The sequence below is a fragment of the Macaca fascicularis genome, chromosome 7, assembly GCF_037993035.2.
Source record: "Macaca fascicularis isolate 582-1 chromosome 7, T2T-MFA8v1.1".
NCBI classification, from domain to species: domain Eukaryota; kingdom Metazoa; phylum Chordata; class Mammalia; order Primates; family Cercopithecidae; genus Macaca; species Macaca fascicularis.
Window position 1 is genome coordinate 102,856,891 of NC_088381.1, and position 26,024 is coordinate 102,882,914.

Sequence of the window (26,024 nt, forward strand, 5' to 3'; positions counted from 1 at the left end):
GGGGTGACATGAAGCTTGAACCTAGTACATTCTTTGCTTTTGAGCCATGAGTTGTAGGAATGATGAGTTTACACCTCACATGCTGGGGATTAATTTAAACTTTACCTTTAAGTCAGCCTTTGGCTTATTTTTGTAGCTAATTTTGTAGTTAATGGATGCACTATGAAATCTTGCTATGATAGTTTTCCTCCACACTTTGCCACTAGGGGTAGATAGGTACTCAGTGTTCAGTAATTGCTCACCTAAGACCCTAAACCCTATTTCTCTTGTAGTGGCCTTTATCTATAATATGGGCATATTTAATACAATATAATTTTTGGAGTTTTTTTTTTTTTTTTTTGAGACGGAGTTGTGCTCTGTCGCCCAGGCTAGAGTGCAGTGGCACGATCTCGGCTCACTGCAAGCTCCGCCTCCCAGGTTCACACCATTCTCCTGCTCAGCCTCCCGAGTAGTTGGGACTACATGCACCCGCCACCACACCCGGCTAATTTTTTGTATTTTTGGTAAAGACGGGGTTTCACCATGTTAGCCAGGATGGTCTCGATATCCTGACCATGATCCGCCCGCTTCAACCTCCCAAAGTGCTGGGATTACAGACGTGAGCCACCGCGCCCGGCCAATTTTGGAGTCTTTTAAAGTAAAAATACGCCTTGTAAGCTGGTAACTATGGTATTATTTCCTTTTATTAATGCAGTGCTGACTGCCATACAGGTTCTTTTGAGTTTGATGCATATGCTACTTTTTGCAGTCCTTTCATTACGTTTTTCTCTCTTCATTTGAAGAGCATGTTATATCTTTTAGCTTCACTTGACTTAAAAGGTTCTCCCATTAGCCTAACACAGTGCATTCTTGGTACCACTTGGATCATAAGTGGAAAAACAGCCAAGAAATTGCACAGTAATACTTGTTTGTAAGAGGAATGATTCAGTTGAATCTGACACTAAGAAACTCCCCTACCTGAGGTCTGAGATTCCTCTGACATTGCTGCATATAGGCTTTTCCTTTGCAGCCTGTGACTGTGGACTATTTTTCTTAAGCAAGATATGCTAAAGTTTTGTGAGCCTTTTTCCAGAGAGAGGTCTCATATCTGCATCAAGTGAGAACATATAATGTCTGCATATTTTCATATTTCAGGAATCATGTTTGCTTGTGTTTTATGCTTTTATATAGAAAGGGAAACTTGTACCTCAGTTACCCAAAAGAGGTAGGAATTGTTATTGGATATCATCATTGGCCCATGCTTTCTGACCCTGGGAAATCAATTAAGGGGTTCATAATCTCAATTCTGTCAGAACTGGTATAAGAAATAACTGCATGTTTCTTGGCATTCCACTTGGTAGGAAATAAGAGTGTGAAACTCTTCAGCTGATGTGTGTCCCTTGTTTTTTTGCAATTTCCTTCTTACTGTGTTAAAAAAAAAAAAAGCACGATCTTGCTCTGAGAGGTGAAGCATTCTTAATTATATCTTTTAAGATCAATAATATAATCCTTTCAAGGATTATGTCTTTATTATAATAAAGATAATTTGTCTTTAACAGAATCAATAATATAATCCCTTAAAGGATTATATCTTTGCCAGGCACAGTGGCTCACACCTGTAATCTCAGCACTTTGGGTGGCCAAGGTGGCAGGATCACCAGGTCAGGAGTTCAAGACCAGCCTGGCCAACATAGTGAAACCCCATCTCTACTAAAAATACAAAAAACAGGCCGGGCGCTGTGGCTCATGCCTGTAATCCCAGAACTTTGGGAGGTCGCGGTGGGCAGATCACGAGGTCAGGAGATCAAGACCATCCTGGCTAACATAGTGAAACCCCATCTCTACTAAAATTACAAAAAAATTAGCTGGGCATGGTGGCGGGCACCTGTAGTCCCAGCTACTAGGGAGGCTGAGGCAGGAGAATGGTGTGAACCCAGGAGGCGGAGCTTGCAGTGAGCTGAGATCACGCCACTGCACCCCAGCCTGGGTGACAGACAGACTCCATCTCAAAACAAAACAAAAAACAAAAAACAAAAAATAAGCCAGGTGTGGTGGTGTGTGCCTGTAATCCCAATTACTTGGGAGGCTGAGGCAGGAGAATCCTGTGAACCTGGGAGGCAGGGTTGCAGTGAGCTGAGATCGCGCCATTGCATTCCAGCTCATGTGACAGTGCAAGACTCTGTCTAAAAAAGAAAAAAAAAAAGGATTATATCTTTATATTTGTTATAGATTCTTATCAGAAGACCCTTAGGGTTCTACAGATTTTAGATTAAGATGCATAGCTCTCCAACATTAAAATTACTGAGTCTAGGCAGAGTGTGCAAAGAAAGCTAGTATTTTATGCCTAATACCATATAGAAAATTCTAGGCCGGGCACGGTGGCTCACAGGCTGAGGCGGGTGGATCACTTGAGGTCAGGAGTTTGAGACCAGCCTGGCCAACATGGTGCAACCCCGTTTCTAGTAAAAATGCAAAAATTAGCAAGGTGTGGTGATGTGTGCCTGTAATCCCAGCTTCGGATCTGAGGTGGGAGAATCACTTGAGCCTAGGAGACTGAGGCTGCAGTGAACCAAGAGCACGCCACTGCACTCCAGCCTGGGTGACAGTGAGACTGTCTAAAAAAATATTTTGGTAGATATCATTGGTATATTCTCACCACACACACACAAACACAAAACCTGACCAAATTTTAATAAATAAAACAAAAAGCTTACATAACATCAAATCTAAAAATTCACGTGGTATTTTCATCTGCTTCTTACATATAGAGCTTTAAAGCTTACTAACAGACTTTTTTTTTTTTTTTTTGAGACAGAGTCTTGCTCTGTCGCCCAGGCTGGAGTGCAGTGGCCAGATCTCAGCTCACTGCAAGCTCTGTCTCCCGGGTTTTACGCCATTCTCCTGCCTCAGCCTCCCTGAGTAGCTGGGACTACAGGCGCCCACCGCCTCACCGGGCTAGTTTTTTGTATTTTTTAGTAGAGACGGGGTTTCACCGTGTTAACCAGGATGGTCTCAATCTCCTGACCTCGTGATCCGCCCGTCTCAGCCTCCCAAAGTGCTGGGATTACAGGCTTGAGCCACTGCGCCCAGCCACTAACAGACTTTTTAAAAAAAACATACTTTACTCATTTCCATCCAAATCTTTCCAAATAACATACTCACCTTTGGTGTAGAAATTTCTTGCCTTCCTAACACTTACTGGCCTTGTATTTTTTGACGTTTTCATTCTCAATGGGGTGGAATGGCTAAATGTGTAGGTGGTGGAATCATACTGCCTGGGTTTCAATCCTGGCTCTGCTGCTTACCAGCTGTGTCACTGGAGCAAGTTGCTTAACCTCTCTGAGACTTTGTTTCCTCATCTGTAACATGTTGGTAGTTACAGTAATGTCTCAGAATTGTTGTGAGGAATAAGAGTTAATACAAGGAAAGCAAAGTACCTGGCATATTGTGCTCCATAAGTGAAATCACTACCATGATTTTAATAACTTCTTTAGCCTGGGCTACATGGCGAAACCTCACCTCTACAAAAAATACAAAAATTAGCCAGCTGTGATGGTGCATGTCAGCTACTCAGGAGGCTGAGGTGGGAGGATCATCTGAGTCTGCAGTGAGCCGTAATTGTGCCACTGCACTCCAGCCTGGGTGATACAGTAAGGTCCTGTCTCAAAAAAAAAAAAACTTTTTCTTTATGCTTAGACTCAACCTAAAATGCATTTTTATTTTTATCACCTTTTTTTCTTGTGCATTATTTTTGATGAAAATATATTGTCCTGTTTGACGGATAACTTACAAAATATTCTCTATCAAAATATATATATGTGGCTATGTTAAAACCCTAAGAATGTCTTGATTATTTGATGAACATTCCTGGTTATCAAATTTTATTCAGATTTATTTTCCCAGCCTTAAGCAGAAATGGTTCAATCCAAATTTACCTTTTTACCTCTATATGTATCATTAAATGATAAATTTAGACCACATTATGTTTTCAAGTAGATAAATTATAATACTTGAATTTATTTTTGTCATAGTGCTACAATACAATTTATGTTACAAAGTGAAAGAAGGAAAAACTTGGCACATTGCCTTGGTGCCTACTTTTAGTTGAGCTATAACAGTTTGGAAATAATGACAAAAATATAAATGCCCAAAATAAAACTATTAGAATTTCTATGCTTTTATGTTACTTTGAGTTGTTGATTTGTAATAAACTGCTCTTCAATTGCATATTTGTGTTAAAAATAACTTTTTAGGAAATACTTCCAGTTCATGTTAGAATATAAGTTGTACTTTGAATTTTCAGTAAACGAAGAAATACATTTGTAAACTGTGAAAATATATTCTGCTTCGGCAATGAAAATTGTAATTTGAGGCCGGGCATGGTGGCTCACGCCTGTAATCCCAGCACTTTGGGAGGCTGAGGTGGGTGGATCATGTGAGGTCGGAAGTTCGAGACTAGCCTGGCCAACATGGTGAAACCCCGGGTCTACTAACAATACAAAAATTAGCCAGGTGTGGTAGTGCACACCTGTAATCCCAGCTACTCGGGAGGCTGAGGCAGGAGAATTGCTTGAACCCGGGAAGCGGATGTTGCGGTGCGCCAAGATTGCGCCATTGCACTCCAGTGTGGACGAGACTCCGTTTCAAAAAAAAAGAAAAAGAAAATTGTAATTTGATATTTAATTGCCATTTTGGAAAATAAAATCATGCATTTATAAATATTCCCCAAATTTTTAGTAGTAAAGATGGTTGACTGCCCTGCTTGCCAGTAAGAAGGAAGAGATTTTGAATACATATAATGCAGAATTGTGTTGTTTATGAATGCCAATTCATGAAGTCTTAACAATTGGTTCTTTTTGTTTTCAATTTATGGCCGAATTTGGTTTTGCTGTTTTGGATTGTCTCAACTCCCTGCTAATGACACCATACAGTCAGATCATGCACTAACTTGTTTACTTCAGCAGCAACCTAACTTGATTTTGTTACCAGGATACAGAGCATTATGCATTTCCAACTAGTTTTTAAAGTGTAGATGGTTTTCAAATGATTGTTTTAAAAATTTTTGTTTTTGTTTTTAGGTTCTAGTTATACAAAGGATAGGAAGTGTACAAGAACATTAGGCAGAGGATAAGGAGACGAACTTTGGCACAGAAGAGAGAGCAATATTTAATATTTGGGCCTGCTGTTGCTATGATGAAAAACATTTATGAGGTCATATAACTAGGGAGCATTTCTGAATTAAGACTGGTATGAAAATGGAATTTAAAGTATCAAATGAAGGCTCCCATAGCCAAAATAATATATGTTTTGGTTTTGACCCCCACGTATTTGTGAAAATGGTCATGCTAAAACAACAATAAACCACGTACCTGCAGAACCTCAGACTTGTTTGATGTTGAAGTCATGCAGTAATTGCATGATTTTTTACTTTGGTTGAACATTGAGAAAGACGGAAAAAATCTGGGATGCACACGACTTTAAGACACAGATAACACTCCTTACGTTTGTCAAGATGGAAGCTTACTACTGCCCTTTGCTCTCCTTCAGGTCTTTTCACTTAACATTTTCTACAGTTATACTTAAGTATTTCAGACAAGAATAAGCAAAAATCACGCCTGGGGCTCTTCTTTGAGGGTATTTTGGCTGGACTGTCACCCACGTTAGGAATGGAAAGTGCAGCACAAGCCGTACATTTTACATTTTCAGCAACCACATCCGATCACTAGCTTTTGAAGCTGTGATCACAGCTGTCCTCATTTTACAAATAAAGAAACCGAGGTCCTGCCGGGGTGACTGCCCCGGACGCAGCTGGTGGGGGGCTGCGCCGAGGTCCAGACGCCAGGCTTCAGGTACACGTACCAGGAATGACGTCACAGGCGGTGCCAGGCGGGGATCCACGAGCTCGGGATGCGTGCTTGGCCGGAAGCGACGCCTCGCAAAGCCCCGCCCCGCCCCGCGCGAGCCGGTAGTTGCGCCTCCCAGACTGCAGTCGGCCAGGTCTCGGGGTGCGAGGCGGGGCAGGCTAGGCGAGGCGCGGGCCGGCCACGCCCCTCAGGCCGGCCCCACCCCTCAAGGCCCGCTAGTACCTTTCCCAGAGACTTGGCTGGGCGCGGCGCGAGGCGGGCGCTGCGGTGAGTACCAGTTCCCGACAGCCGGGCTCGGCCAGCGACTGGGCGGGGAGGCCGAGGATGGAAGTGGGCTTATCGGCCATTACCCTCTTTCTCGCCAGCGCCAGCAGCCCTGTGGTGGCAACGACGATGGACCAGGAGCCAGTGGGCCGTGTGGAACGAGAAGCCGTCGCACCTTCGGGAGTTGCGGCCGCCGCGGCTTTTGGGGAATCTGCGGGGCAGGTAGGTGGGGCCGCCGACGCTGGCGTCCAGGGAGCCGAGCTGCCTCCTTGCCTTCTCCGCGGGCCGCTCTTTTGGCCTGCCCGGCCGTCCTCCGAGCAGGCCGCCCCCGTTTTGGAGTTCCTCCTCCCTGCACCCCTGTTTCTGCTCAGTGAGACCAGCTTGTGGGAAGGAGCGGCCTCCCACTCACTCACCAACCACTTGGCTGGCAGCACAGCAGACTCTGGGGCGGCCTTGGGTTCCGGGGGTGATAGTCCAGCTTCTGGTCTACCTGAGGAAGAAGGAAGGCGTGTCCCCCAAAGGCCGTCCTTGCAGTAGCTGGAAGCCAGGTGAGGGCGGCTTCAACCACTTCTCAGTCTCTTCTAGTGCGAGCGCCTGCCTTGGCATCTGCCCTTTGCTTGGCATATGCCAAACGTTTACCGGCCTTAATTCACTGAATTCTTACAGTAACCGCTCGAGGTGGGTGTTATCCCCATTTCACCCCCGAGGCAACTGAGGCTCCGTGCTGCGCTGTCCAACAGAAATAGAATGCAAGCTGCGTTGAAAATTGTGATTTCAAATTTTCCAGTAGCCACGTTTTAAAAAAAGTGAAACCGATGATAATAATTTTAATAGCATATCTTAATCTAATTTATCAAAAATTTCAAGCTATAATTACTATGAAAGTTATTTATTTATTTATTTATTTTTTGAGACGGAGTCTCACACTCTCCCGGGCTGAAGTGCAGTGGCGCGATCTCGGCTCATTGCAAGCTCAGCCTCCCAGGTTTACGCCATTCTTCTGCCTCAGCCTCCGGAGCAGCTGGGACTACAGGCGCCCGCCACCTCGCCCGGCTAACTTTTTTGTATTTTTAGTAGAGACGTGGTTTCACCGTGTTAGCCAGGATGGTCTCGATCTCCTGACCTTGTGATCCGCCCGCCTCGGACTCCCAAAGTGCTGGGATTACAGGCGTGAGCCACGGCGCCTGGCCCCTATGAAAGTTACTAATGGGCCGCGCGCGGTGGCTCAAGCCTGTAATCCCAGCACTTTGGGAGGCCGAGATGGGTGGATCACGAGGTCAGGAGATCGAGACCATCCTGGCTAACACGGTGAAACCCCGTCTCTACTAAAAAATACAAAACACTAGCCAGGGGAGGTGGCGGGTGCCTGTAGTCCCAGCTACTCGGGAGGCTGAGGCAGGAGAATGGCGTAAACCCGGGAGGCAGAGCTTGCAGTGAGCTGAGATCTGGGCACTGTACTCCAGCCTGGGCGACAGAGCGAGACTCCGTCTCAAAAAAAAAAAAAAAAAAAAAAAGTTACTAATGAAGTATTTGCATTCTGTTTTGGAGGGTTTTCTAAGTCTTTTAAATCCTGGGTACATTTTACACGTATCGCAGTTCTGGCTGACCACATTTCAAGTGCACATTAGCCACATGTGGCTAGCGCTGGTTTAGAGAGTTAAGTCTTCAACTTTTCAGTATTAGACAAAAAGACACTTTGGGAGGCTGAGGCAGGTGGATCACCTGAGGTCAGTTTGAGACCAGTCTGGCCAACATGGTGAAACCCTGCCTGTACTAAAAATACAAAAATTAGCCTGGCGTGATGGCGCTTGCCTGTAGTCCCAGCTACTCGGGAGGCTGAGGCAGGAGAATCGCTTGAACCCTGGAGGTGGAGGTTGCAGTGAGGCGAGATCCCGCCACTGCACTCCAGCCTGGAAACAGAGCTAAGACTCCGTCTCAAAAAAAAAAAACAAAACAAAACCTTGAGTTGCTCATGTATGTAACTCTTCCCATCCTCCATGAGTATGAAGTTTTTTCAGTAGCTTCGTTTTTGAGACTAAGTACCTGAATGTTAGTAAGACATTTCCCCCAAACTGTGAGTATATCTCTGTGTGTCTCTTCTAGTATAAGATGTCGTTTGCATTAACAAAAGCTTATCCAGCCTGGGCAACAGAGCAAGAACCCATCTCTTAAATAAAAAACTAAAAAAAAAAAAACCCAAAACAAAAAACACAACTTTCCCACAAGACTCTACATGGAATTTGTTTCTTCCCTCCTACTTAAGAAGGGATTCAGGGGAAAACATGAATTGATAAGGAAGCCACGTCATTTTCAGTTGAGTTGAGACCTGTTGTTGGCGAGTACACTTACACTTAACCTTTGAGTCCACGACGCTTCGTATGTTTTTCAGTTTGATTTTTCCTGTTGTTACTAGAATTGTTTTTTTTTAAATCACTACCTCCACCCTGGATCTAATAGCAAAGTAAACACATGTGTACTTACGTACCAGCTAAGTGTTGTTTGAAGTGAGAGGCTCTTGGATTTGGGTTAGTGATATTATGTTGTTTTCACATTCTTGGTTAACAAATAACTACTTAAACAGTAAAGAAGGCTGTAGAACAAAAGATAAAAATGCACAAGAATACCCCACCACCACCCTTTCTTCATGTTGTCATTCCCCAAAGGTAATTATTAAGTTTTGGTGTAGTCTCTCTGGAATTTTATCATTCAATATTATATATTTCTTATATATATTATTAAATATTACATATCTCTTATTTCTCATTAAACACCAATGAGTTCCGTTTTCTCATTTGCCCTTTGTGCTTTTGGATTCACATTCCTGAATCAGAATCATCTTTGGGAACTCCAGTTCTATGCCCAGGGGGTTGAGCACAGTAAGAGGGAAGAAGCCAGTGAAGTGGACATCTCAGGGGAGGGAGAGGCCGCTGTCTTCCCAAGTTTGGCAGAACTGAGAAATCCCTAGTGCAATGTAGGGAAAGGGAGTAAGAGATAGGAGACAGGATCTAGAATTAGGCCTCCAAACAAGCCATCCAGTACCTGTTGTGACATTCTTTTTATGTTTTTGTTTTTTTGTTTTTAAGACGGAGTCTCACTCTGTGGCCCAGGCTGGAGTGCAGTGGCGTGATCTCGACTCACTGAGACCTCCGCCTCCCGGGTTCATGCAATTCTCCTGCCTCAGCCTCCTGAGTAGCTGGGATTACAGGCGCCCGCCACCACGTCCGGCTAATTTTTGTATTTTTAGTGGAGGTGGGGGTTTCACCATCTTGGTCAGGCTGGTCTTGAACTCCTGACCTCGGATTCACCTGCCGCCTCGGCCTCCCAAAGTGCTGGGATTACAGACATGAGCCACCGCGCCTGGCCTTCTGTTGTGACATTCTATCCAGCAGCTTCTCTGAATAGACTTTTAATCAGAATCTCAGCCTCAGTGTTTTTAAAAGAGTTAAAATTTCAGTACCACTCAGTGATTGATTTATTTGGCACCTCTGTTACCAAGCACCTCTGTTACCAAGTTCCTGTTAATGTGCCAGGAACTCTAGGCTGAAAGATATAGCAGTACCTACCCCCCATGTTGCTAATAGCCTACTTGGGGAAGATGACAAAGAATAAATTCCAAGTCTAGTATGTGTTTTAAAGAAGTCTGGGTGCTGTGGGAGTATATAAAAAAAAAATTGCCATTAAAACCAGATCCTGGGCTGGGTGGGGTGGCTCACGCCTATAATCCCAGCACTTTGGAAGGCTGAGGTGAGTGGATCACTTGAGGTCAGGAGTTGGAGACTAGCCTGGCTAACATGATGAAACCCCCATCTCTACTCTACAAAAATTAGCTGGGCATTGTGGCTCACACCTGTAGACCCAGCTACTTGGGAGGCTGAGGCAGGAGAATCACTGAAACCCAGGAGGTAGAGGTTGCACTGAGCCAAGATCATGCCACTGCACTCCAGCCTGGATGACAGAGCAAGACCCCTTTTCAAAAAAGAAAAAAACAGATCCTGAGAATAAAGATAAGCACATTTATAGTTTGGTTAACTATAAAATGGAGTAAAATGTTAATTGACATGGTACCTCATAATTTCCTGGTGTTATGAAACTATCTTTCAGATCTTTGGAGTTCGTTATGGAATTTGCATAATTGGCAGTGAAAATTTTCTTACTTGCAGATTTATAAAATGAAGCATTTGGAAAATTCACAGTGTAACTTTGTTTTTTGAGACAGAATTTCACTCTGTTGCTCAGGGTGAAGTGTGTGGCGGGATCTTGGCTCACTGCAACCTCCGCCTCCCAGGTTCAAGTGATTCTCCTGCCTCAGCCTCCTGTGTAGCTGGGATTATAGGCACACTCCACCACACCCGGCTAATTTTTTATTTTTTTTAGTAGACATGGGGTTTCACCATGTTAGCCAGGGTGGTCTCACTCCTGACCTCAAGTTGTCTGCTCGCCTTGGTCTCCCAAAGTGCTGGGATTACAGGCGTGAGCCACCGTGCCCAGCCACGATGTAACTATTATTTGTAATTATTGGATTTCTGGTTCAAGTTGATGTTTGAAAAATAAAAAAAAAGAAAAATATTTTAAAAATATAATTATTGGGAATTTTGTACCAAATGATTTTCTGGTTCGTTTTACCTGTTAGTGCTTCCTTCATTGTTCTCCACCCCCACCTCCCACGTAGAGGTTGGAATCATTATCCCTAATCTGAAATACTCTAAAATCTGAAGCTTTTTGAGCACTGACATCCTTTCCTTTGCCTGTGTCATAGAAGGAAAAAATTAAGCCAATGAGAGATTGCTAGAGGGAACAGTGAGAAGCCTCTTCTGTCCTGGGGATGGGATAGGGTGGGGCATGGTGTTATATTGTGAAGGATCTGAGCTCTCTATTCACTGACTGGAGCTGTTGCATTGACATTAGATCCATCCAGTTAGTAGGATGACTGGAGATGTAACTTAGCTCATCTATCTTTCCTTTGCATAGGAAATTAAGGGATCCAAAAAGCAGAGTCATGGTCCAAAAGGAAACGTTGATGTCAGGACAACCATAGCCAAATTTTATCTCAAGGGGAAACATGAGACTGGGTAGGGATGGCTATCAGTGCCTGGGAACTGGTGGGGGTTGGGGGTGGGTAGAAGAAAGGTGTCCTGGGTGAACTACTTGTTTATTTTTTTCATGGACACAATAAATGGCCTGATCTTCCCTTGTTAAGGGCTGGGATTTGTTTGAACCCTCAGGACAGGCTAGAGAGAATTGTGACTTTTTTCCATGTTAATACATAGATAGGCTATGTTACCAAATTTTATTTTTTCAGATAGTTTATTTATTATTTTTATTTTTTGAGATGGAGTCTTGCTCTGTCACCCAGACTGGAGTGCAGTGGCACAATCTCAGCTCACTATGACCTCCACCTCCTGGGTTCAAGTGATTCTCCTTCCTCAGCTTCCCGAGTAGCTGGGACTACAGGTGCGTGCCACCATGCCCAGCTAATTTTTGCTTTTTTAGTGGAGACAGGGTTTCACCATGTTGGCCGGGCTGGTCTCCAACTCCTGACATCAGGTTATCCACCTGCCTTAGCCCTCCAAATTGCTGCCATTATAGGCCTGAGTCACAGCATCCAGCCTTATTTTTATTTTTTTTGAGACAGTCTGACTTTGTTGCCCAGGCTGGAGTGCAGTGGTGCGATCTCGGCTCACTGTAGCCTCCACCTCCTGGGTTCAAGTGATTCTCATGCCTTAGCCTCCCAAGTAGCTGGAATTACAGATGTGTACCACCATGCCTAGCTGATTTTTGTATTTTTAGTAAAGGTGGGGTTTTGCCATGTTGGCCAGCCTGGTCTGGAACTCCTGACCTCGTGTGATCCTCCTGCCTCAGCCTCCCAAAGTGCTGGGATTACAGGTGTGAGCTACCACGCCTGGCCTGTTACCAAATTTTCATGATCTGCAGTTCAGATCCTGGCTACTAAACTTAGCTTTGGGAGGTAAAAGGCAGAGAAGAATCATACCTGTTTTCTAAGAAGGACCTTAGAAGTCCTTCCTAGAAAGGACTTTCTTAATGTATAAAAATTTCTCTTAAGTCCTTTCTTAAGAGAAAACAATGTATAAAAATAAAGTAGCTTATACTTGCATAACTGGGCAGTACGAGTTCACTATTTTTATCAGTATAATCCTTTCTTTGCAACAGCTATTCAAAGAGCTTTTCCAGTGGTTGAACAGTAGTCATGGGTTTAAATTATGTTTGCTTATAACCATAAGAATCTTTATAGAGAACAAAATGTTTGTACTCTGGACTATCCTAGAGAATTATATGAACGTAGACTCTAATCATGACAGTACTGTAGTCCTGTATATGCAAAAAGAATAAAAGCCCTCCTTTGACTACTCCCTTGCCTGCTCCTTCTCCCCCATCTTAGTTTCTATCCATGGGGTAACCACTGTTGCCAGAGTTTTCTTCACAATTGCGTGTAGTGTACCTTTTTGAAATCTGGAAGTTTAAACTTCAGGCAGTTTTCTTAGGAGTTTAAACTTGAGGCAAGAGGACAATGAAAAGAAGGTCTTCACCATTTCCCACTATATATATATGTACACACACACATATACATATATACACATATACACACACATATATATATAGTATAAATATATAGGAGTAAAATTTGTATTAGAATTCCAGCTCAGGCACAGTTACTCATGCCTGTAATCCTAAAACTTCGGGAGGCTGAGGTGGGAGGATTGCTTAAGGCCAGTAGTTGGAGACCAACCTGGGCAACATAGCCAGACACTGTCTCTGTAGAAAAAAAAAGTAGCCAAGTGTGGTGGTACACTCCTATAGTCCCAGGTACTCAGGAGGTGAACGTGGAAGGATCACCTGAGGCCAGGAATTTGAGATTGCAGTGAGCCATGATTACACCACTGCACTCTAGCCTAGGCAACTGCCAGACCCTGTCTGGGAGAAAAAAAAATTCCACAGACTACTATAGTTTTAAGAACTTGTGAAATCTTTTTACTATCAGAAATCTCTTTTGTTACATATGTATTACTGGCCAAGACATCTGGAAGTTCAGAGATAGAACACTGATAATCTGCTTTCCAGATTTGGTTTACAAATGGGTTTTATTTGGTCTGCCATAGTCTCGCCACTGTACTCCAGCCTGGGCAACAGAGTGAGACCCTGTCTCAAAACAAACCAAAACTGCTTAAAGATTTGTTTGTTTCTTTACTACAATAAACTTACCAAAAGTTTTTCACATGTAATGAAAGAAAATTAATCTCACTTGAAACTCTCATTTTCTTAAAATATTGTCGATATAGATGAGTAACGAAAGAGGCTTTGAAAATGTAGAACTGGGAGTCATAGGAAAAAAGAAGAAAGTCCCAAGGAGAGTCATCCACTTTGTTAGTGGCGAAACGATGGAAGAATACAGCACAGATGAAGATGAAGTTGATGGCCTGGAGAAGAAAGATGTTTTGCCTTCTGTTGATCCGGTAGGTTTGATATTGATGATTCTTTCCTCAGTGGGCTTTGTTTGATTTATTTTTTTTCCCTAAACATTGAGTGGAAGGGACCTTTTGAGGTTTAAATCAACTATATTCTTATAAAATTATGTATGGTGATTTTGATAGAAAATAATATTTTTACATGATATGGATGGAAATATTTCCAGCATTTCAGTAGCCTGAAACAGCTTGTTTTTCAGTGTCAGAGTACTTTGTTAATATGGGTAGATTTAAGATTGATCAGCTGGGCGTAATGGCTGACACCTGTAATCCCAGCACTTTGGGAGGTCGAGGCTGGTGGATCACCTGAGGTCAGGAGTTTGAGAACAGCCTGGACACCATGGCAAAATGCCATCTCTACTAAAAATACAAAAAAGTAGCTGGACGTATTGGCGGACATCTGTAATCCCAGCTACTTGGGAGGCAGAGGCAGGAGAATTACTTGAATCTGGGAGGTGGAGGTTGCAGTGAACCAATATCGCATCATTGCACGCCAGCCTGGGGGACAGAGCGAGACTCTGTCTCAAAAAAATATTTATCTTACTAAATTGAGTGCTTGAATCCCAGTTCCTTTGATTTAAGGACTGTACTACCATGATAATTTCCACCCAAAACTTAGGGAGTTGTCAGCTTTTTAAAATATTGCCTTAACAGGAGAATGGCATGAACCTGGGAGGCGGAGCTTGCAGTGAACCGAGGTCACGCCACTGCACTCCAGCCTGGGCAACAAAAACAAAACAAAACAAAACAAAATTTTGCCTCAAGTTTTGATTGGAAGATAGGAATATACCTTTCTGAACTTTGTGTGCCTTATCAACTGACTTGGAGAATTTCTAAATTATGCCAGATGTGACTATAAAATTATGAGACTAGCTATATATTTATAAAGAAATTTTTATTTGTTTATAAAGAAATACCCTTCGAGTAATTATTTTGAGAGTCCAGGTAATCACATATTTACTGACTTTCTAACAGGTACTATTTTAGGCGCCGGTGATATAGCAGTGAGTGATATAAATTTCTGCTCTCATATACTAGTGAGAAGACAGGCAATAAATAAATACGTACTATAATTACCAGGCTAAGAAAAGTGCTATAAAGAAAATTAAGCATAGTAACAGCATAGAGAATTATTTATATTTGACTTTAAAAATGTTATTCATTTTCATCAGATTTGGCTTTAAATATTTGACTGTTAGAAAATCATGCCTGGCGTGGTGGCTCATGCCTATAATCCTAGCGCTTTGGGAGGCCGAGTCGGGCAGATCACCTGAGGTCGGGAGTTCAAGACCAGCCTGACCAACATGGAGAAACCCCATCTCTATTAAAAATACAAAAAAATTAGCCAGGCCTGGTGGCACATGCCTGTAATCCCAGCTACTCGGGAGGCTGAGGCAGAAGAATCACTTGAACCCGGGAGGCGGAGGTTGCAGTGAGCCAAGATTGTGCCATTGCACTCCAGCCTGGGCAACAAGAGCGAAACTCGGTCTCAAAAATAAAAAATAAATACAAAATAAAAAATGATCAGCAGGCCAGGAGCAGTGGCTCACGCCTGTAATCGCAGCACTTTGGGAGGCCAAGGTGGGTGGGTCACCTGAGGTCAGCAGTTCAAGACCAGCCTGACCAACATGGTGAAACCCTGTTTCTACTAAAAATGTAAAAAATTAGGCAGGCGTGATGGCAGCCACCTGTAATCCCAGCTACTCCGGAGGCTGAGGCAGGAGAATCGCTTCAACCCGGGAAGCAGAGGTTGCAGTGAGCCGAGATTGTACCATTGTACTCCAGCCTGGTCAACAAGAGTGAAAAAAAAAAAAAAAAGAGTCAAAAAAAAGAGTCAAAAAAAAAAAAAAAAAAAAGAAGCAGATTTTCTACACAAAAAAATTCAAAGGATTGTACAGTATACTCTGAAGGTAATTCCAAATGCAGGTAGAATATTAAAGAGGTATTTCATGCAATGGAAGAATTGTTGGAATAAATGTCTTCTTTTTAATTACTTTGAAGGGTTAATTCATGTTTATATATATTTGTGTGTATTTGCTTATGTTTTTAAAAGTCATTGTCTCAAAAGGTGGCCTATATTTACATAGAAGCAGAATAAACACAGTTATAAAAAGAATGTATCTATTACTTTACTAAAGACCTTTTTTAAACCTTTATTGAGATACAGTTTACATACTATATAATTCAACCATTTATATTTTACAATGTAGTGATTTTAATTATTCACAGATTAATTATGTGTGGATAAATATAGCACAACCGTTGCCATAGTCAATTTTAGTAAATTTACACCACCTCAAAAGGAAACTTGAGGTTCCTAATCAGAATAAGTGAAAGATAAGTAAATAAAAAGAAACCACATACCTTTTAGCTATCACCCCTTATCCCTCCATCCCACCTGCCACCACTAATCTACTTTCTGTCCATAGATTTTCCTACTTTATATGAATGGACTCATCTGTGGTCTCTTACTTATAATGTTTTTAAGGTTCATTTATATTATAGTATGTGTCAGTACTTCATTCCTTTTTATGGTCAAGTAATCCATTATATGGATATATTATACATTTTATTTATCCATTTGTAGCTATTGGACATTTAGGTTGTTTTCGCCTTTTTTTTGAGACAAGTCTGACTCTGTTGCCCAGGCTGGAGTGCAGTGGCATGATCTTGGCTCACTGCAGCCTCCGCCTCCCAGGTTCAAGTGATTCTCCTACCTCAGCCTCCCTACGAGTAGCTGGGATTACAGGCACCTGCCACCATGCCTGGCTAATTTTTTGTACTTTTAGTAGAGACAGGGTTTCACCATGTTGGTCAGGCTGGTCTCGAACTCCTGACCTCAAGTGATCCACCCACTTTGGCCTCCCAAAGTGCTGGGATTATAGGTGTGAGCCACTGTGCCTGGCTTGTTTCTGCCTTTTATGAGTTATTATGAGTAATGCTGCTATGAACAGTCTTGTACTGGGTTTTGTGTGGATGTATATTTTCATTTTTTAGGGGTACATAACTAGGACTAGAATTGCTGGGTCATGTGATAACTCTTTTTTTTTTTTTTTTGAGACAGGGTCTCTGTCACTCAGGCTGGAGTGCAGTGGCACAGTCGTGGCTCATCGAAGCCTCTGCCTCCTGGGTTTAAGCAGTTCTCGTACCTCAGCCTTCCAAGTAGAAGGGATTGCAGGCATACACCTCCATGCCTGGCTAATTTTTGTATTTTTTTAGTAGAGATGCAGTTTCACCATGTGGTTAAGCTGGTCTGGAACTCCTGCCTCAGCCTGCCAAAGTGCTGGGATTACAGGCATGAGCCGCTACACCCAGCTCTGACTATGTTTAAATATTTGCGGAACTGCCAGACTGTTTTCCAAAGTGGCTACACTATTTTAAATTCCTACCAGCAGTGTGTAAGGATAATGGTTTCTCCACATATTCAACATCACTTGTTATTATGTGTCTTTTTATTTTTTTGTTCTCTTGTGCCTTGGGCTATGTATCTTCTTGATTTTAGTAATCCTAGTGAATGTGTTATTTCATTGTGGTTTTGATTTACATTTCCTTGATGGTCATTGATGTTGAGCATCCTTTCATATTGGTCGTTTGTATATCTTCCTTTGCTTATTTTGATTAGGTTATTTATTTATTTGTTTGTTTTATTTTTATTTTTTGAGATGGAGTCTGACTTTGTCACCCAGGCTGGAGTGCAGGGGCGCGATCTCGGCTCACTGAGACCTCTGCCACCCTGGTTCAGGCAATTCTCCTGCCTCAGCCTCCCGAGTAGCTGGGACTATAGGAACGCCCCACCACACCCAGCTAAATTTTGTATTTTTAGTAGAGACATGTTTTCACTATGTTGGCCAGGCCGGTCTTTCTTGACCTCAAGTGATCTGTCCACCTTAGCTTCTCAAAGTGCTGGGATTACAGGCGTGAGTCACTGCGCCTGGCCAATTATTTTTTATTTTTTATTTTTTTATTTTTATTTTTTGAGATAGAGTCTCGCTCTGTGACCCAGGCTGGAGTGCAGTGGTGAGATTTTGGCTCACTGCAACCTCCGCCTTCTGGGTTCAGGCAATTCTCCTGCTTCAGGCTACCGTGTAGCTGGGACAACAGGCACATGCCACAACATCTGGCTACTTTTTTTTGTATTTTTAGTAGAGATGGGGTTTCAATATGTTGGTCAGGCTGGTCTTGAATTCCTGACCTCAAATGATCGCCCGCCTCAGCCTCCCAAAGTGCTAGGATTACAGGTGTGAGCTACCGTGCCCAGCCTTAATTATTTTTTAAATGTTCACAAGACTTCAGCTGTGAAGCCTCCTTGACTATTCTTTGTGGGTAGTTTTTTTGATTGCTAATTCAGTCTCTTCACTTGCTATAGGGCTATTAAGATTGTTTTCTTCTTGAGTCAGTTGTGTATGAGTTTGTGTCTTTCTAGGAATTTGTCCATTTTATCTGTTATCTAATTTATTGGCATATAGTAGTATTTTGTTATGATACTTTTTATTTTTCATAAGGTTCATTTTCCTTTTCTTTTTAGATTCTAGTAATTTTGGGTATTTCCTCTTTCTTTTTGGTCAATCTAGCCAAAGGTTTGCCAATTTTGTTGATCTTTTCTGAGAACCACCTTTTGGTTTCATGATTGTTGGTTTTCTATTCTGTATTAATTTCTGCTCCTGCCTGTATTATTTCCTTCCTTCTGTTTGCTTTAGGTGTAGTTTGTATTTCATTTTCTAGTGTCCTAGGGCAGAAGTCTAGGTTATTGTTCTTTCTTAATTGGGCGTTTACAAATACAAGTTTCCCTTTAAGTACTGCCTTAGTTTTATTCCATAAATTTTTGTTATTCTTGTTTACAAATGGGGTTCTGCTATATTGCCTAGGCTGGCTTCGAACTCATGGGCTCAAGCGATCCTCCTGCTTCAGCCTCACAAGTAGCAGGGTTTACAGATGTGCATCACCATGCCCTGCTTCCCATAAGTTTTTGTATGTTATATCTTCTTTTTTTGAGACAGAGTCTCACTCTGTCGCCCAGGCTGGAGTGCCCTGGCATGGTCTTGGTTCACTGCAACCTCTGCCTCCTGGGTTCAAGCAATTCTCCTGCCTCAGCTTCCTGAGTAGTTGGGATTACAGACGCATGCCACCATGCCAAGTTAATTTTTTGTATTTTTAGTAGAGACAGGGTTTCACCATATTGGCCAGGCTGGTCTCAAACTCCTGACCTTAGGTGATCTGCATGCCTTGGCCTCGCAAAGTGCTGGGATTACAGACGTGAGCCACTGTGCCCGGCCTATACCTTCATTTTTATTTAAAGTATTTTCTTTTTTTTCCTTTTGATTTTCTTCCTTGACCCATTGGTTATTTAGAAGTATGTTGTTTACTTCCCACATATTTGTGAGTTTGTCTATTTTTTTTTCTTTTATTGGTTTCTGATTTCACTCCATTCTGATCAGAGAACATACTTTATATTATTTGGCCCTTTAAATTTACTGACCTTTGTTTTATAGCCTGCCTAGTGGGTGGTCTGTCTTAGAGAATGTTCCATATGTACTTGAGAAGAATGTATATTCTGTTGTTGAAAGTGTTGTTCTGTAGGTGTCTGTGAGGTCTAATTGATTTTATAGTATTGTTCAAGCTTCTGTTTCCTTGCTGATTGTCTGCCCAGTTGTCCTATTTATTATTGTTATTTTTCGAGACAGAGTTTCACTCTTGTTGCCTAGGCTGGAGTGCAGTGGCACAATTTCAGCTCACTGCAACCTTTGTCTCCCAGGTTCAAGTGATTCTCATGCCTCAGCCTCCCAAGTAGCTGAGATTACAGGTGTGCGCCTGGCTAAGTTTTGTATTTTCAATAGAGATGGGGTTTCACCATGTTGGCCAGGATGGTCTCAATCTCTTGACCTCATGATCCGCCCACCTTGGCCTCCCAAAGAGCTGGTATTACAGGTGTGAGCCGCTGCGCCCATGCGCTATTTATTATTAAAAATGAGATATTGCAGTCTTAACTATGATTGTTGAATTGTCTATTTCTCCCTCTCTTTCTGTCAGATTTGTTTCATGTACTTTGGCACTCTGCATAACTGCATATGTATTTATAATTTCATATCTTCCTGATAGATTGACCCTTTTATCATTATAAGATGTCCTTCTTTACCTCTAGTTACATTTTTTGTTTTAAAGTCTATTTTAGGCCCAGCATGGTGTCTCATGCCTGTAATCCCAGCACTTTGGGAGGCTGAGGCAGAGGGATTTCTTGAGCCCAGGAGTTTGAGACCAGCCTGGGAAATGTAGTGAGACCTTGTCTCTACAAAAGATAAAAAAATTAGCCATGCGTAGTGGCACATACCTGTGGGCCCAGCTACTTGGAGAGCTGAGTTGGGAGGATCGCTGGAGCCCAGAAGGTTGAGGCTGCAGTCAACTGTGATCTCACCACTACACTCCAGTCTAGGTGACAGAGTAAGATCTTGCCTCAGAAAAATAAGTCTATTTTGTCTGCTACTGATATTGCCATGTGAGCTTTCTTTCTTTTTTTTTTTTTTTTTGAGATGGAGTCTCACTCTGTTGCCCAGGCTGAAGTGCAGTGGCATGATCTCGGCTCACTGCAAGCTCCGCCTCCCAGGTTCATGCCCTTCTCCTGCCTCAGCCTCCCGAGTAGCTGGGATTACAGGTGCATGCCACCACACCCAGCTAATGTTTTCTATTTTTAGTAGAGATGGGGTTTCACCATGTTAGTCAGGATGGTCTCAATCTCCTGATGCTGTGATCCACCTGCCTCGGCCTCCCAAAGTGCTGAGATTATAAGTGTGAGCCACCGCACCTGGCCAGTGTGAGCTTTCTTATAGTGTTTTGTATATCTTCTTCCATCCCTTTTACTGTCAATCTGTTTGTACTTTTTAATCTCAGTTATCTCTTGTAGACAGCATATAGTTGGATCTTGTTTTTTTAATCCAATCTGACAATCTCTGTCCTTTGATTTGGTTGTTAATCCATTCATATTTTATGTTGATTTAGTTGGATTTACCTCTGCCATTTTACCTTTTATTTTCTATGTCTCATGTCTTTTTGCTCCTTTCTTTTCTACTGTTATCTTTAGGATTAAGTGAATATTTTCTACAGAAGCATTTCCTTTTTTTTTTTTGAGACTGGGTCTCGCTCGTCACCAGGCTGGAGTGCAGTGGTGTAATCTCGGCTTGCTGCAACCTCCGCCTCCCTGGTTCAGGTGATTCTCCTGCCTCAGCCTCCCGAGTAGCTGGGATTTTTGTATTTTTTAATTTTTGTATTTTAGTAGATGGGGTTTCACCATGTAGGTCAGGCTGGTCTCGAACTCCTGACCTCGTGATCCATCTGCCTCAGCCTCCCAAAGTGCTGGGATTACAGGCATGAGCCACCACACTCCATCAATTTTGTGGTTTTCGTAGAGACAGCCAAGCTGGTCTTGAACTCCTAACCTCAAATGATCCACCTTCCTTGGCCTCCCCAAGTGCTAGGATTACAGGAGTGAGCCACTGCACCTGGCTGTTTTGTTTTTTTTTTTTTTTAAGATGGAGTTTCGCTCTTATCACCCAGGCTGGAGTGTAGTGGTACGATCTTGGCTCACTGTAACCTCTGCCTCCTGGATTCAGGTGATTCTCCTGCCTTAGCCTCTGGAGTAACTGGGCTTACCGGCATGTACCACCACTCCTGGGCTAAATTCTGTATTTTTAGTAGAGATTGGGTTTCACCATGTTGGCCAGGCTGGTCTGGAACTCGTGACCTCATTTGATCCACCTGCCTTGGCCTCCCAAAGTGCTAGGATTACAGGCATGAGCCACTGTGCCTGGTCAGTTTTTGTTTTGTTTTGTTTTTAATAATTTCTGTCTCTTTTTTGATATTCTCTACTTGATGTGATACTGTTATACCTTCCTTTATTTTTAATTTATTATTTTCTTAGGTCTTCAAACATTTTTGAAAGCTATTTGATTTTTTTTTTTCTGTTAAATCCAGCATCTTGTCACTCTCACAGGTATTTTTTGTTGCCTGATTTTTTTTTCCTGTGTGTGGGTCATACTTCTTTGTTTCTTTGCATGTCTCATAATTTTTTGTTGGAAATTAGATATTTTAGATTATATATTATAGCAACTCCGGGTACTGCACCCCCACATCTTGTCATTGTTATTTGCCTATTTGTTTAGTGACTGCTGTGTTGTTTTAGTGAAGTCTATTCTCCACTCCTATTCTTTCCTGCAAATTAGCTAGCCTACAGTTTAGCCTGTATTTTTATTGAATCTAAGAATCTTCTCCCAGTTACAGTAGTCCCCCCTTTATTTGTGGTTTTACTTTTTGTGGTTACCCATGGCCAGTTGTGCTCTGAAAATATTAAATGGAACATTCCAGAAATAAACAATTGATAAACTTCAAGTTGATCACCATTCTGAGTAGCATCAGAAAATCTCATACTGTCACACTTGGTACCTCCATCAGAAGAAGGAGAGCGAATACAGTACAACATGATATTTTGGGAGACCACATTCATGTAACTATTATTACAGTGTATTGGGATAATTATTCTATTATTAGCTATTCTTAATCTCTTACTGTGACTAATCTATAAATTAAACTTTATCATAGGTATGTGTATATAGGAAAAAACATAGTATAGGGTTCAGTATTATGCGCAGTTTCAGTCATCCATGGGAGGTCTTGGAACACAGCCCCTGCAGATAAAGGGGGACCACTGTACCTTTTGCTGCAATCTCCAGTGTTTTTGAGAACACCCTTAGCCTTGGACTTTTCTTAGGTGTGTTGCAAATGAAGTCAGTTCCTTTGGGAAGAGATTAGGAGTTGTCTGTTTTGTTTCCTGTCCTGGCTGGCTCCCCTACCCCAGCCCCGCCCTTCTGCCTCTCACTCACGGCAATCTCTGAGCCAAGGTTTTGAAGCTGGGGTTGGGGACAATGGCTCATTTCTGTCTGAATAACACCTTCACTTTAGGAGCTGAGCATTTATGGGAAGTGGGGTTAGTAGCTTTAAGTATTTTTGACTTGCCTCTGCTGGTGTAGAACCACTGCTTTATGAACTAGGTAAAGGTGCTCAGGGCCCTGGTGTTCTCAGTGGTGCCATGCTCAAGGTAGACCCTCCATTCTGTGAGTGGAGGCTGGTGGAAGAAGAGAGTCCCCCTGTCAACCACACTTAACTGGAAATTGGTCTCAGTAATAGATGAGAAGTGCTGGTTAATATTCTGTTCCTCCTGAGAAGAAAACCCAACTGGAAGCTGAGGGGAGGGAGAACCCTGTATTCTTGGCCATACCAGTCTGAAGTGCAGTTTCTGCCTTCCTTTGCTGGGAGGGTGCTGAGAGGGAGTGGTCTTAGTTCAGTTACCACAGACGTTTGCTTTTCTTACCAAAGTTTCATAGATTTTCTTGAATAGATGTGTAGTCATTTATATGCCATTAAGACCATTTCCAGGGGCTTTAAATGTTTATTTATTTATAAATTTCATCAGTTTTACTGGGAAGTGGGTCCAGAGTTCCTCATGCTGTTATGATAGATATCTATATCCACTCTTAAAATCTTTAATGACCATGTATATAGTATATGCATATTGGAATTTCCCTGAATTATGAAGCCCAATCCAACAGATCCCTGGGTGATAAGAAACCTATTTATATTTTCTTTACTGAGAGGTACCATGAGACGTCAGAAACTTGATTTTTAGTTCTGGTTCTGTCCTGTAGTAGTCACCTTGCTTTGACAGAGACTTAACTTTCATTGTAAAGTTCCGTGATTACAAAGAAGAGAGATAACTTGCCTCACCTACGTGTAGCTGTTTTTAAAGATTAAATGAGATAATATCTGTGAAAACTCATTGAAAAGTGACTTGGCTGAGCACAGTGCCTCATGCCTATAATCTTTGCTTTGGAGGGCTGAGGCAAGAGGATTGCTTGAGCCCAGGAATTCAAGGCTGCAATGAGTCATGAGCATGCTACTGTACTCCAGCCAGGGCAACAAAGTGAGACCCTGTCTTAAAACAAAAAAAAAAAAAAGAAAGAAAAGAAAAATAACTAAGAACTATATACATATATGGTAGTATTAATTAATAAAGCAAATAGAGCAAGTAGCACAAGAAATTTTACTTGAGGTTTTTTTTTTCTTTGCTTGAGGTAATTTGAGAACTCCATTCGAGATTGAAACCTCATAACTTATTTTTAAAAATTTCTCTATAGTTCCTATTTAGTATCACTTAAAAAAAAAAAAGGTAGGGCGTGGTGCTCCATGCCTGTAATCCCAGCACTTTGGGAGGCCGAGGTGGGTGGATGAATGGCAGGAGAATGGCTTGAACCCGGGAGTTGGAGATTGCAGAGAGCCAAGATCACACCACTGCACTCCAGTCCGGCAACAGAGCGAGACTCCATCTCGGCGGGGGGGGAAAAAGATCTAGTCCTATATTCATATTTTAGTATCATTTTAGAGTTTATGAAATTGATTTGTTTTATGACTCCAATTTTGAAATACCAGTTTTAAAGCTTTAAAATTATATTTTCCCTTTGGGGCCAGGCATGGTGGCTCTTGCCTGTAATCCCAGCACTTTCGGAGGACAAGGTGGGTGGATCACCTGAGGTCAGGAGTTTGAGACCTGCCTAGCCAACATGGTGAAACCCCATCTCTACTAAAAAAAAAAAAAATACAAAAAATTAGCCAGGCATGGGGGCGGGTGCCTGTAATCCCAGCCACTTGGGAGGCTGAAGCAGGAGAATCGCTTGAAGCCAGGAGGTGGAGGTTGCAGTGAGCTGAGATCCAGCCATTGCACTCCAGCCTGGGCAACAAGAGTGAAATGCCATCTCAAAATTAAGTAAGTAATTAATTAATTTTCTCTATAGTTCCTATTTAGTATTATTTTCTTTTTTAAATAACAAATCTAGTCCTGCACCCAGATTTAGTATCATTTTAGAGTTTATAAAATTGATTTGTTTTGTGATTCCAATTTTGAAATATCAAGTTTAAAGCTTTAAAATTTTATTTTTTCTTTTGGGCCAGGCATGGTGGCTCTCGCCTGTAATCCCAGCACTTTGGGAGGCTGAGGTGGGCAGATCACTTGAGGACAGGGGTTTGAGACCAGCCTGGCCAACGTGGTAAAACCCTGAAACCCCATCTCTACTAAAAATACAAAAATTAGCTGGGCTTGGTGGCACGAGCCTATAATCCCAGCTTGGGAGGCTGAGGCAGGAGAAGGGCTTGAATCCAGGAGGTGGAGATTGCAGTGAGCAGAGACCGCCCCACTGTACTCCAGCCTTGACCACAGAGTGAGACTCTGTCTCAAAAAAAAAAAATCCCTTTTGGTACTTCATGCATTTAAGAGAGTGCAGTGGTGCAATGGGCCAGGTGCGGTGGCTCACGCCTGTAACCCCAGCACTTTGGGATGCCGAGGTGTGCAGATCACTGAGGTCAGGAGTTTGAGACCAGCCTGGCCATCATGGGGAAACCTCGACTCTACTAAAAATACAAAAATTAGCTGGGCGTGGTAGTGCGCACCTGTAATCCCAGCTACTCGGGAGGCTGAGGCAGGAGAATTGCTTGAACCTGGGAGATGGAGGTTGCAGTGAGCCGAGATCGAGCGACTGCACTCCGGCCTGGGCAACAGATCAAGACTTTATCTCAAAAACAAAAACAAAAACAAAAACAAAACAGTACAATGATTTTTTTAGGCAAATATGAGCTGTTACTATACTGTCAGTTGGTAGCTTTATGTTATTCAGCCTGAAGTGAGAGAGGACATTTTACTTGAATTCTAAGTAAAATTTTCACAGAAAAACCTAATACAGCTCATGAAGAATTTATATAATTAGGAAATATGACTATACATGTTGACTAAATTAACTGAGATAGAGTAATAATTATTTAAGTGTTTAGCAAAAAGAGATACAATTTACAATTTATTTCTCTGATTTTTTTTTTTTTTTTTGAGATGGAGTCTTGCTCTGTTGCCCAGGTTGGAGTGCAGTGGCACCATCTCCACTCACTGCAAACTCCGCCTCCTGGGTTCACGCCATTCTCCTGCCTCAGCCTTCTGAGTAGCTGGGACTACAGGCGCCTGCCCGCCACCACGACCAGCTAAGTTTTTTGTATTTTTAGTAGAGATGGGGTTTCACTGTGTTAGCCAGGATGGTCTCGATCTCCTGAGCTCGTGATCCGCACACTTCGGCCTCCCAAATTGCTGGGATTACAGGCGTGAGCCACCACACCCGGCCTATTTCTCTGATTTTTTTTAATAGCTGCCTGAATTGCAAATGACTTCATCTGGTTTATTTTTTATGTACGCCCATGTTAATATTAGTCTGTCACCATATTTTTTTGTTGTTATTTTTAATGCTGTAGCTTAATGTAGAATTATATTCATAAAGTAAACTTGCAGGTGGTTTTATTTCCCTTAAATAACTATAATATTTTTGGAGGGAAACTTTTTTTCTTTTTTTTTGAGACAGAG

General features: G+C 42.3%; 1 protein-coding gene across 3 annotated transcripts in view; it reads left to right on the top strand.

Annotated features, from left to right (window-relative positions):
• The window catches only part of SRP54 (signal recognition particle subunit SRP54), a 98,558-nt gene that overhangs the window by 53,296 nt on the left and 19,238 nt on the right, over window positions 1–26,024 (top strand). Inside the window, exons 1-3 of one of the 3 annotated variants that reach the window (XM_005561068.5) lie at window positions 5,967–6,110; window positions 6,209–6,329; window positions 13,403–13,576. The exons of 1 other annotated variant lie outside the window; for it this stretch is intronic. In XM_005561068.5, coding sequence (XP_005561125.2) covers window positions 6,237–6,329; window positions 13,403–13,576 — 267 coding nt within the window. In that variant the 5' untranslated portion in view covers window positions 5,967–6,110; window positions 6,209–6,236. One more of the 3 variants, XM_015453705.4, reaches the window with a different exon arrangement.